Source organism: Diceros bicornis, chromosome 5 (genome assembly GCF_020826845.1).
Source record: "Diceros bicornis minor isolate mBicDic1 chromosome 5, mDicBic1.mat.cur, whole genome shotgun sequence".
Classification (NCBI taxonomy): domain Eukaryota; kingdom Metazoa; phylum Chordata; class Mammalia; order Perissodactyla; family Rhinocerotidae; genus Diceros; species Diceros bicornis.
In genome coordinates, this window is record NC_080744.1 from 45,370,740 (window position 1) to 45,384,088 (window position 13,349).

The window sequence follows — 13,349 nt, forward strand, 5'->3', positions numbered from 1 at the left end:
TAGAATTCACCAGGGAAGCCATCTGGTCCTGGACTTTTATTTTTGGGGAGGTTTTTGATTACTGTTTCGATTTCCTTACTGGTGATTGGTCTATTCAAATTCTCTACTTCTTCTTGATCCAGTTTTGGAAGGTTGTATGATTCTAAGAATTTATCCATTTCTTCCAGATTGTCGAATTGGTTGGCATATAGCTTTTCATAGTATTCTCTTATAATCTTTTGTATTTCTGAGGTGTCTGTTGTAATTTCCCCTCTTTCATTTCTGATTTTACTTATTTGAGCCTTCTCTCTTTTTTCCTTGGTGAGTCTAGCTAAAAGGTTGTCAATTTTGTTTGTCTTTTCAAAGAACCAGCTCTTGGTTTTATTAATTTTTTCTTTTTTTTTTAGTCCCTATTTCATTTATTTCTGCTCTGATTTTTATTATTTCCCTTCTTCTACTGATTTTGGGCTTTGTCTGTTCTTCTTTTTCCAGTTCCTTTAGGTGCATTCTTAGATAGTTTATTTGAGATTTTTCAGGTTGGTTGAGATAGGCCTGTATTGCTATAAATTTCCCTCTTAGAACCGCTTTTGCTGTATCCCATAAATTCTGGCATGTCATATTTTCATTTTCATTTGTCTCCAGGTATTTTTTGATTTATCCTTTGATTTCTTCATTGACCCAATCGTTGTTCAGTAGCATTTTGTTTAATCTCCACGTATTTGTGGCTTTTCTGATTTTCTTCCTATAGTTGATTTCTAGTTTCATACCATTGTGGTCAGAAAAGATGCTTGGTATTATTTCAATCTTCTTAAATTTATGGAGACTTGTTTTGTGGCCTAATACGTGATCAATCCTGGTGAATGTTCCATGTGCATTTGAAAAGAACGTGTATTCTTCAGTTTTTGGATGGAATGCTCTGTATATATCTACTAGGTCCATCTGTTCAAGTGTGTCATTTAAGGCCAATGTTTCCTTATTGATCTTCTGTTTGGATCATCTATCACTGGGTGTAAGTGGAGTGTTAAAGTCTCCCACTATTATTGTGTTACTGTCTATTTCTCTTTTTATGTCTGTTAATAATTGCTTTATATATTTAGGTGCTCCTACGTTGGGTGCATAGATATTTACAAGTGTTATATCCTCTTGTTGGATTGTTCCCTTGATCATTATGTAATGCCCTTCTTTGTCTCTTATTACAGTTTTTGTTTGAAAGTCTATTTTGTCTGATATGAGTACTGCTACCCCAGCTTTCTTTTCTTTGCCATTTGCGTGGAGTATCCTTTTCCATCCCTTCACTTTCAGTTTGTGAGTGTCTTTAGGTCCGAAGTGTGTCTCTTGTATGCAGCATATACATGGGTCTTGCTGTTTCATCCAATCAGCCACCCTATGCCTTTTAATTGGAGCATTTAGTCCATTGACGTTTAAAGTAGCTATTGATAAGTATGTACTTACTGCCATTTTTTAACTTTTTTTCCTCAGTGTTTTAGTAGTCCTCTATACAGAATTGATGGTCTCTTTAGTTTGACCTCTGTCTGAAAGCTCTACTCTTCAACTGCCTTCCTCCCGCATTTTATGTTTTTGATATCATATCTAACCTCTTTTGTGCATTTGTATCCATTACCCTCTTACCATGGAAATAGATAATTTTTCCTATTTGTGGTCTTCTCTTTTCCCCTTAAAAATCAGTCTCTTTAACATTTCTTGTAGCACTGGTTTCTTGGTGACAAATTCCTTTAATTTTTGCTTGTCTGGGAAACTTTTTATGTCTCCTTCCATTTTGAATGATAACCTTGCTGGGTAGAGTATTCTTGGCTGTAAGTTTTTTCCTTTTAGCAGTTTAAATATATCGTGCCACTCTCTTCTAGCCTGTAAGGTTTCTGCTGAGAAGTCAGCTGATAGCCTTATGGGGTTTCCTTTGTATGTAACTTGTCTTTCTCTTGCGGCTTTTAGGATTCTCTCTTTATCTTTAATTCTGGACATTTTGATTATGATGTGTCTCGGTGTGGGCCTCTTTGGGTTTATCTTGTTTGGGGCTCTCTGTGCTTCCTGTACCTGGATGTCTGTTTCCTTCCTTAGGTTAGGGAAGTTTTCATCTATTATTTCATGAAATAGATTCTCTGCCCCTTTGTTTCACTCTTCTCCTTCCGGGACACCTATAACACAGATGTTAGTGTGCTTGATGTTGTCCCAGAGGTCCCTTAGACTGTCTTCACTCTTTTTAATTCTTTTTTCTTTTACCTGTTCAGCTTGGGTAATTTCTTCTAGTCTTTCATCCAGTTCACAGATCCATTCTTCTGTATCCTCTACTCTGCTTTTGAGTCCCTCTAGTGAATTTTTCATTTCCAGTATTGTATTCTTCATTTCTGATGGGTTCTTTTTTATATCTTCCATTTGTTTGTTAACCTTCTCACTGAGTTCATCCCTTCTTCTCCCCAGATCAGTGAGCATCCTTCACACTCTTTGTTTGAACTCTCTGTCAGGTAGGTTGCTCATTTCTGTTTCACTTAGTTCCTTTTCTGGGATTTTGTCCTGTTCCCTTACTTGGAATGTATTCCTTTGCCTCCTCATTTTGCCTCTTTCCCTGTGCTTGTGTCTACATATTAGGTAGGTCAGCTACGTCTCCTGCTCTTGGATAGGTGACCTTATATAAGTGATGCCTTAGGAGGTCTGCAGTGTGCTTCCCTCAGTTCTCAATGTTCCATGAGTGACCCCTATGTGGGCTACGTGTGTCCTTCTGTTGTGGCGTGTTTGCTCTCCCTGTAGGTGCCCAGGGAGGCTGAGTTATGCTCCTGGCCAGCTGTTGTAATGCTCAGCTGCTTGTAGTTGTTGTGGGCCCTTCAGTCTCTTTATCAGGTGTGGGAAGCCCCAGCACAGTTGGCTGCAAGTTCTAATACCACATTTGTGTTGCAGTATTTCTTTTAAGTGAGTAGGCCCCCAGCATGGCAGGTTGTTAGGCTCAAGGGCTTACAATTGCTATAAGCCTCCAGCCTTTAGGGCTCTTGTCAGCTCTCTGAGGATTGCAGCTGTGTGGGGCTGGCCTCAGGCACGGGAGCACCTAATTGTTTCAGGCTTTGGAAGGTGGGGCAAACCCCCTATGTAGGTCTTTGAGAAGCACAAGTCTTCTGCAGCTGACAAGCCCCGCCGCCCACAGGTCCACACACACAGTCAACACAGTCCTGCCCCATGTGCGCACCCTGACCTCCTGAAGTGGACCCAGTCTCTCCACGGCGGGAGCCCCACACACTCCACCACTGCCCCACACTCTCTGTCGGCTCCTTTTGCACGCCCTGCCCCACTGAAGTTGGCTCAGTCACCAGGCTGTGGAGAATCCAGTCATCAATCTATGCAGGCCCACAAGTTGCCTGAGGGCTTGTTGTTGGGTGGGGCCAGTCCCTAGGGTGGGCTGCCTGCCCTGGCTGAGCTGGATTAAATCGGTGCTCTAGTGGGTGGGGCAGACCGTGGGCTGCCAGGCCCCAGGGAGCACTCCAACGGTGGCATGCCCACACCAGGCCACAACAATGGCTGCTGCCAATGTCCCAGTCCCTGGAGAGGTCTCACCTCTCACTGCAATGCACTTAGAGCCTATCAGGTGAGTCTCTTTTCACCACAACACTGTGCAGCTTTCTTTCTGGTGATTTTAGGTTGCTTTCTGAAACGGGTAAGTTTGTGTGTGGGCCCTTTAAGAGCTGGTTTTAATTTCTCTGCGGGGGCCGGCCTTGTGGCGCAAGCAGTTAAGTGCGCATGCACCACTGCGGCAGCCCAGGGTTTGCCAGTTCGGATCCCAGGCACGCACCGACGCACGGCTTGTCAAGCCATGCTGTGGCAGTGTCCCATATAAAGTAGAGGAAGGTGGGCACGGATGTAGCCCAGGGCCAGTCTTCCTCAGCAAAAAAAAAAAAAAAAAAAGAGGAGGATTGGCAGATGTTAGCTCAGGGCCGATCTTCCTCACAAAAAAAAGAAAAAAAGTTTCTCTGTGAACCAGCTTTTCTGGGGGTACTCCCCAATGTTTTAGTAGCAGGCAAAGTCAGATATTATGCCACTCATCTCAATTGTGCTGGGTCCGCAAAATGCCCACAGCGGGAGCACTCCCGGCTCAGGGCCCCGCTCCTCCAAGGAGGGCTGTGGACCTCTGGGCTGCTCTCAGGTGGCCGTGAGGCACTGCAGCTTGTGAAGGCAGCGTTTTTTTCTCTCCAGAAGGGAGTTTCTGCCTCTTCCACCTCGATTAGGATTGTCCTTTGTTGCAGGAGTTCCTCTTATCCAGTTTTCAGTTATCTCTCGGGGTAATTTTTCCATGAGTAGTTGTAAATTGGCTGTGTCCGCGGGAGGAGGTGAGTTCAGAGTCTGCTTATGCCGCCATCTTGACTTCTCTCCTAACTTGACTTTAAAATAATATCCAAGTTGAGTTTCAATTTTTATCACAAGTAATCTATTATTAAAGTCATCAATTTATAATTCCTCTGAAATTTGCTAATACTTTATTGAAATGTGTTGGCTATAGATTTGGTCTGTTTAAATAACTGACCACGTATTATCAAAGCAAATGATAAAATTACTTAAGTTTTTTGAAAAACTTATAAGGCAGTATTTTGAAATATAAAATCATAAGAATGAGATCATATTCCTCCCTTAAAAGTTAAGTAAATAAACAATTCCTATTGTTCCTCCAGTTCTTTATTGTCATTGAGTTCTTTTTCCCTACCAAAAAAAGGAGGCGTTGGGGGATGAGAGGTATATGGTCCAATAGATATTTTGCCTCTTAGATGGTCTTTGGTCAAAAGTGTGAGAGCCAATTGCCTGGATTTAATGTTTAGGATTTTCGATCACAATAAGATTTTTAATCAGAAAACCAGTAAAAGCTATCAGAAGAAGTGATGATGACTATTTGATAAAGATTCAAAGCTGCAAGAATTAGATTTGAACATGGAATGCAGACCCTCCCAAACGCCACTCCACTTCTGTTTCCTGAAATGCTCAGTATTACGCTCAGATTAAAAAGGAAAGAAAGAAATATCAAAACAAGGCTATAAAATTGGGGTATATTTTAAATGCTTACATAAACGTTCAATGCATATTGATAAAATGCAACATAATGATACCATTCCTAAGAAAATTACAGGATTTATTAAAAATGTTAACGTATATGAACCCTTAGATAGTATGGCCCAGTAATGGGATATACGTTTAAAATTGTTTGATATTCTTCTGTCTTAGGTCGGGTTCCCAGAAGTAAACCTTCTGATGAAAATTTGAGTGCAGATGAATTACTAAGGAAGGGCTTCCTGGAGAACTGTCAGCGAGCCCGGAAGCAGGTCAGGGAAGGGGAAAAGCCAAGCACGAGTATGCTTTCAGAAGTGCCAGCCGTCCTGACCCCATGGGGAGTGCTGAAGTGTAGTCAGGACGGGGCAGGGAAGCTGGGCTTTCCCACTCCTGCACCAGTGATGGTGGCAGGGAAGGGGAGGAGGAACCCACAGGCACCTCTGGCTCTTGGTGACTCAGAGCATCTAGCTCCCCTAGCCTGAGGCTGTCCTCAGAAAGCACAGAGTCACCACCCAGGCAGTTAGAAGCAAACACACGGCAGCCAGCAGAGGGGCATATAGAAATGGTTCAAGGGATCCGAGGGGTTCTGGGCAAAGCTGGCAGCATCTCCTACAACATCCGCGTTTACCATCCTTTGATCTTGTCAGTGTGTCTCTGGAGATGGTATCAAACGTTTACATTTGAGGCCCTTCATGGAGGTGAGGCCTCATGGAGCTGATCCAACTGATCCCTCCTAGTCCTAGTATGATGGGACCTGGGATGACCAAGATGATCCTACCACTATGTTCTGTGGTTTTAGTACATTCAGTGAAACTGACAATGGTTAAAATAGCAATCTTCCTAAAACTTCTTGACATATCTAGGTTTCAATCCCAAACTTTTTTTAAATTAAGCTTTTTATTTTGAGAAAATTGTAGATTCACATGCAGTTGCAAGAAATAATATCAAGAGATCTCTTGTAACATTTACCCAGTTTCCACCAACGATAACAGCTTGCAAAACTATAGTACAGTATCACAACTAGGATATCCACTTTGATACAGTCAAGATTCAAAACAATTTCACCAAGAAAGGATCCCTCGTGTTGCCCTTTTATAACTGTACCCACTTTCCTCCTTCTTACCAACTCCCTCCTTAACCCCTAATCTGTTCTCCATTTCTATGATTTTATCATTTCAAGAGTGTCACATAAATGTAGTTATATAGTATGTGACCATTTGGAATTAGTTTCTTCACTCTGCACAATTCTCTGGAGATTCATACAAGTTGTTGCATCTATCATAAGTTCTTCCTTTTTATTGCTGAGTAGTATTCCATGTATGGATGTAACACAGTTTGTTTAATCATGCACCCATTGAAGGAACATCTGGGTCGTTTCCAATTTTAGGTTATTACAAACAAGCTACTACGAACCTTCCGGTAAAAGTTTTTGCGTGAACGTTAAGTTTTCATTTCTCTGTGATCAACAACCTGGAGTGCAATTGCTGGGTTGAGTGTTAGCTGCATGTTTAGTTTTTAAATAAACTACCAAACTGTTTTCCAGAGTGGCTGTACTATTTTACATTCTCACCAGGAATGTACGTGTGATCTGCTTTCTCCTCATCCCAGCCAGCACTCAGTGCTATTGCTAATTTTCATTTTAGCCATTCTGATAGGTGCGTCGTAATAGCTCATTGTGATTTTAATTTGCATTTCCCTACTGGCTAATGATGTTGAATATATTTTCATGTGCTTATTTGCCATCTGTATAACTTGTGAAATGGTTGTTTGTGTCTTTGCCCATTATCTGCTTTTTTTAACTGTTGAGTTTTAAGAGTTTTTAAAAATATATTCTAGATACTAGCCCTTTGTCAGATACGTAGTTTGCAAATATTTGCTCTCAGTCTATAGCTTGTCCTTCATCCTCTTAACAGTCTTTCACAGAGCAAAAATTTGTAATTTTGATGAAGTCCAACATAGCAGTTTTTCTTTTAATGGATCATGCCAAGTCTAAGAATTCTTTGCCTAGCCCTATATCCTGAAGATTTTCTCTTGTTTTTCTTTCCTAAAAGTTTCATAGTTTTACATTTTACATTTAAGTCCATAATCCATTTCAGTTAATGTTTATGTAAAGTGCATGGTTCGTTTCTTTGCCTACAGATAACCAATTGCTCCAGCACTGTGTGTTGAAAAGGCTCTCCTTCATCTGTGTGCCCCTAGCCTCCTCCTTGTGGAGTCACCAGGGCTGATTGAGTCCCTCCACTATAGACCACAGCTCCTAAAAGGTGGCCTTCCACATAGCTCTCTCTCCAGATTCTGTTACTGCTCCCTCCCCTTACCCCTTCACCAGACCCAGGGCGCTGAATCCTCCCCTGTGGTTTCTCCATACTCTGCCCACACCTTTGTAAATAGTCTTGTTATTAACCTCTCCTCAAATTACCCAATTTAAGTGAGCCATCTGTTTCCTGTCAGGATCTCGATACATCCTACAAATGATAAATTTTCCAAATCCCAAACATCAGACATATACTGTCAATTGTCACAAAGCAACAATCATTTATTTTTTTTGAAAAGTCATTTACAGGTATTTATAGGCAAATGGATTTCCACTTTAAGACAGATAAAGGTAAGAGCATGTCATTAAAACAGCATGCAGTCAAACATTTCTTTCGTTGTTTCATTTTGTTTTAACTGTGTTTGTGATATTTCTAAGTGAAGTATTTGCTCATCCAACTGCTATACCATTACTGTAGTTAACAGTCAAATACCGATTATCCATGTGCACTGCTCACGTCTTTTATACTCTCTGCATCTATTTGTATCAGGAACTCTTTGTATCAGTTAACATTCTGCTCAACCAGACTAAGACCATAGCCCTGCTCCATCTCTGATAAAGGTGATTAGATCACCCATAAATTTCTATGATCTATACCCATGCTGATCCCCTTTGTGAGGATAGATAATCAAGAACTAAGGTATATGCAAAATTGATGAAAATACATTACTTCCTAGTTGTATAAAAGGAAACAAAACTATTTACGAAGTTAATGGTAGTAGAAGTAAAATAAAATCACAAACCTTTACATAAAAATATTAGAGCAGTGTGCTTGATTTCTGATGATTTCTATCCAAAAGAAGTTTCCCATATTTTATTTAAAACTTAGCAAATATATCACAATTACAACCGTTAAGTTGTATCTACATAGCCAAAATGAAGTGGAGTTAAGGCAATTGTCCAGACAACTCAGGATAAAAAGACATTCTACAATAACGGCCATATATCTCTACGCAAAGGCAAGTAAAGGTCTGAAGCCGTTTTCTGCTGATCTAAACAACCAAATCCACTTCTGCCATATTTACCTATATTATTCCAAAGTTTCAATGTTTTTGACCAAAAGCCTTGGGGTCTCCACTACCTGAATGTTGATCTCAGTTATGCCATTCATTCTGTGAGTATAGACCCAAACTAAAGGAAAAAACTGAAGGCTTCACCTTAACTATACAGGTTATCAACCTCGACCCCTAATATATGGAAAATTTGCTTTTTGTAGACTCATGTTAGGGCCGAAATGGACCTCTGAATTCACCTAGCCCACTTCCCTCATTTTACAAACAAGGAAATTGAAGTCTAGGCAGGTTCAGCAACTTGCTCAAGGTCACATTGATGAGCCCCAATCCAGTACCTTCCCTGCACAATACTTAATTACACTATCGGCTTTCCAGCACATCCACATGTGGCAAACCTTTCCAAATGTTTCATTCAATACATTTTCTCCCGCCGTATTTTGTCTGATAATATCTAGAAAAGGTGCTAAGGATACATGTAGGTTAGGGACTATCGTTCAGTCACATCCAATTAAGAGGCTATTTCTCCATACTTTCAAATAAATTCAGTACTTTAAATAACAATGGAGTCAATTTGGATATTGAATATGAAAAACACTGGTTTGTTTGCCACTTTTTAAATCCATGCACTCATGAGCTTTTTTGTGGGGGGCGGGGAGGGAAGGAGGGAGAAATATGATAAAATCAGAAATGGCTGATAGATTTGACCTCTTCAGTTTGTCACATGCTGCATACAAACAGTCCAATAGCAAAGATTGAGAAATACTAGGCCAAAGAGTTTGGGCCCCAACCCTTTAATCAGCCAATGGGACAGGCAAACGAAACAGACCAGCGCTTTCAGTGGCTTTTGATTTGATTCACTGGCACAGACACAGTCCAAATTCAACATCAAATTTATTTTAACATTGCAGTGAAAGTGCTACTAAACAGAAAATGTAACAAAGTCAATAACTATCAAGCAAATTGCTTCTCAGTTTTGTAACAAGGAAAAAACTTTTTTTTGGCAAATGGTTCTGTAGTCATAGAATATGAAGACACTTAGAACTAATCTCCCCGATATGAAAACGCCCCCAGATTATCAAGTTGAAAGGCACATACCACTGCCCCAGCAGTTCATTCAAGTTGTCTTTAGCATGTGAAATTTTAATTGTGCTTTTAGCTTGTTATCAATGCAATATGGCCTTAAAAAGTGACATCCGTGCATATGTATAATTTCTTTTCAAATGGACCAGTCCTCTTCCCCTTTTAAATTTTCACTTTCTGAAGATCAATTTTTGTTAGTTCTTTGTTTTATAAATGACCTAGTCCATGATGGTCTCAGAAAGATGCACTTCACAGTGTGTCCTCTATTTTATCCAGAAACCAAGTTTAAATGATCTTTGCGTCCTCGCACAAAATGGACTTGCTCGAAATAGTGTGATGGCACTTCCATATTGTCACTTGCTGGAATTCGAAAGTCCTGGATTACTATCTTTTCTCACTGGCTGTTTAAGGCTTACTTCGCTTCCAGAAGAGATGATTGGCAAACTATTATCCATGTGGTATCTGATAAGGTGGCCGACATTATCAAACACATGATCTTTGGTCCTCACCTTGAAAAGGAAGTACAAATATATTTAAGTTAAATGATAATATTCCTGCAAGATGTCAACAATCAAGAAGGAAAAACAGACATATCCCTGAAGGAGATATTTTGCTGAATAAAAAGAAAAGGTACTTTTCAACTCTGTATCCCTTAGTAAACAATTTTCTCATTCTCCATTATCTTTTTAAAGCAACTGTCCCTCCCAGTTAGGAAAATGGTAAGGACTTGTCACTCAATCCAAATTTGCAACCAAACACTTTGCCATGTTACTGTTTGATATATTCTATCATGTCACCATTCCTATAAATATTTAACTGAGTTGTATACCAGCATGAATCCCAGGATTACAGTTATATCCCATCAAGCACAGTGCTTCCATAATATCCTGTCTCTGTAGGAAGTAGGCTCTCTGGAGAAGTCCTGCCTCTTCTTGGAGGCTCAACACAAATCCTGTCTCCTCTGAAAAGCCTCCTCAGACCTTTCTAATAGGTATTCATGTCTCGTTCCTGCAGACTTCAGGGTAGCTGATTCGTACATATTTGTTACCTGGAACTTCTTATCTGCATTGCCAAAGGCACTCAGTTTCCCTAGGCCTGCCCTCTCCTGGGCTTTCCCCCGGTATTATTGCATCCTCGCCCTGTGCACGGGCAGAAGACATGGCTCTCCTTCATGACTCCATTGCCTCGGCAGCCTGGCCATAACTACTGCTGTTTGGAGGCTGGAACTGTCCAGGAGAGGGAAGGCATGCAGCGAGGGAGCACCTTCTTATCTAATTCTGCTACCTCGCCACAGGGATTCATTGAGTTCTGTCTAGACATCGGTTTTCAGCATATTAAAAACACACATACTTATCGGAATAATTGACCAAATTTGAATATGGACTGTGAATTAGATAATGGTATTGTACCAACGTTTAAATTTCTTGATTTTGATCATTGTACTGTGGCTATGTGAGAGAATAGCACTATTCTCAGGAAATACACACTCAAGGATTAAGAGGAAAAGGGCACAATGTCTCCAATTTACCCTCAAATGGCTCCAAACCTTGAAGACGTTTTTATCTTCTCCATCTCATTCCCAATCCATGTCAAATCAGCTGATCAGTTTTGCTAGTCTGTGTTCTTAATTCCAGCTCACTCTGCCCTCCCCTCTATATTTCTCCTGCCTCCTTTCTGGTTCAGGCTTTCACTAGTTTTTATCTAAAATCCCCTAATTACTTTCTCCGTCCCTGGTCTTTCCCCTTTACCCTAATCGATCCTGCATACAAATATCAAATTAATCTTCCTAGCACAGGGATTATAAACTGGCTCCTCTTTGGCCAAATACACTAGGAGATGTTTTAGTTTGCTGGCGGGGTAAAGCGGAAGGTGCCCAATAGAAATTTTTGTAAGTATTTTGAATTAAAAATGGGAGGATTTCATATAAAAATCAGGTATTGCAGCTTCTTTGAAAAAATCAAATCTGACTACACCACACCCCTATTCTAAATAGTAGCAATTGACTGGGGCTGTGTGGTGACTGTCCCCCTTGCACGGGCGGGGGGGGGGGGACGTGCACTTTCTAAGTCATCACAGCCCTCACACCCTATGCTCATTCCACCACTTATCCAACTCTACACACTTACAGTACTGTCCAGGCCCTGCAAACATTTGTTGCTGTCACCCCAATCACATGAGCTTGTGTGTGTGTGTGTGTAACAAACACATAACATGAGACCTACCCTCTGAATAAATTTTTAAGTGTACAGTATAGTATAGTTAACTATAAGCACAATTTGTACAGCAGATCACTAGAACTTTTTCATCCTATGTGACTGAAACTTTATAACCATAAAACAGCAACAACCCATTTCTCCCTCCCCCCACGCCTTGGCAACTACCATTCTACTTTCTGTTTCTGTGAGTTCTATTACTTCAGATACCTCATATAAGTAGAATCATGCAGTATTGTCCTTCTGTGACTGGTTTATTTCAATTAGCATAATGTTCTCAAGGTCCGTTCATGTTGTAGCATGTGACAGATTTCCTTCTTTTTTATGGCTGAATAGTATTTCATTGTATGTATATACTACATTTTCTTAATCTATTAATCCATCAATGGACATTTAGCTTGTTTCCACCTATTGGCTATCGCGAATAATGCTGATATGAACATGGGAGTGCAAATATCTCTTCAAGATCCTGATTTCAATTCTTTTGGATAAATACCCAGAAGTGGGATTGTTGGATCATATGGGAGTTCTATTTTTAATTTTCTGAGGAAACTCCATACTGTTTTCCATAGCAGCTGCACCATTTTACATTCCCACCAACAGTGCCCAAGGCTTCTAATTTCTGCACATCCTAACCAACACTTGTTATTTTCTGTTGTTGTTTTTTTTAATAATGGCCATCCTATCAGGTATGAGGTGATATCTTACTGTGAATTTGATTTGCATTTCCCTGATGATTAGTGTGGTTGAGCATCTTTTCATATACCTGTAGGCCGTTTGTGTGTTTTCTTTGGAGAAATGTCTATTTAAGTCATCTGCCCATTTTTTTAATCAGATTATTTGTTTTTTTTGCTATTGAGTTGTAGAAGTTCCTTACATTATTTTCAAAATTAACCCCTTATCAGATATATGGTTTGCAAATATTTTGTCCCATTCTGTAGGTTGCCTTTTTACTCTCTTGATTATTTCCCTTGCTGTGCAGAAATTTTTTATTTGATATAGTCTCGCTTGTCTTTTTTTGCATTTGTTGTCAGTGTTTTTGGTGTCATATCCAAGAAATCATTGCCAAGACCAAAGTTATAAAATTTTTCTCTTATGTTTTCTTCTAGGAGTTTTATAGTTTAGGATCTTACATATAAATCTTTTATCTATTTTGAGTTGATTTTTGCATATGGTATAAGATCAGGGTCCAATTTCATTCTTTTACATGTGGATATCCAGTTTTCCCAACACCATTTGTTGAAAAGATGATCCTTTCTCCATTGTGTATTCTTGGCAACCTTGTCAAAGATCATTTGACTATATATGCATAGGTTTATTTCTGGGCTTTCTATTCTGTTCCATTGGTCTATACGTCTGTCTTTATGCCAGTACCATACTGTTTTTATTACTGTAGCTTTGTAATATGGTTTGAAATCAGTAAGTGTGATGTCTCAAGCTTTGTTCTTCTTTCTCAAGATTCCTTTGACTATTTGGAGTCCTCTGTGATTCCAAAGGAATTTTAGGATTGTTTTTCTATTTCTGTAAAAAAATGCCATTGGAATTTGATAGGGATTGCATTGAATCTGTAGATTACTTTGAGTAGTATAGACATTGTAACAATATTAAATCTTCCAATCCATGAACATGAGATGTCTTTCTATTTACTTGTGTTTTCTTTAATTTCTTCCAGCAATGTTTTCCAGTTTTCGGTGTAGAAGTCTTTTTAAGTTT

At 39.7% G+C, this 13,349-nt stretch overlaps 1 protein-coding gene across 2 annotated transcripts in view; it reads right to left on the minus strand.

Moving 5' to 3' along the window:
- Window positions 1–9,215: 9,215 nt before the first annotated feature.
- The window catches only part of SHC4 (SHC adaptor protein 4), a 124,433-nt gene continuing 120,299 nt past the window's right edge, over window positions 9,216–13,349 (minus strand). For both annotated transcript variants that reach the window (XM_058541533.1, XM_058541532.1), the window contains one exon: window positions 9,216–9,932. In XM_058541533.1, coding sequence (XP_058397516.1) covers window positions 9,777–9,932 — 156 coding nt within the window. In that variant the 3' untranslated portion in view covers window positions 9,216–9,776. The remainder of the gene's footprint in view (window positions 9,933–13,349) is intronic.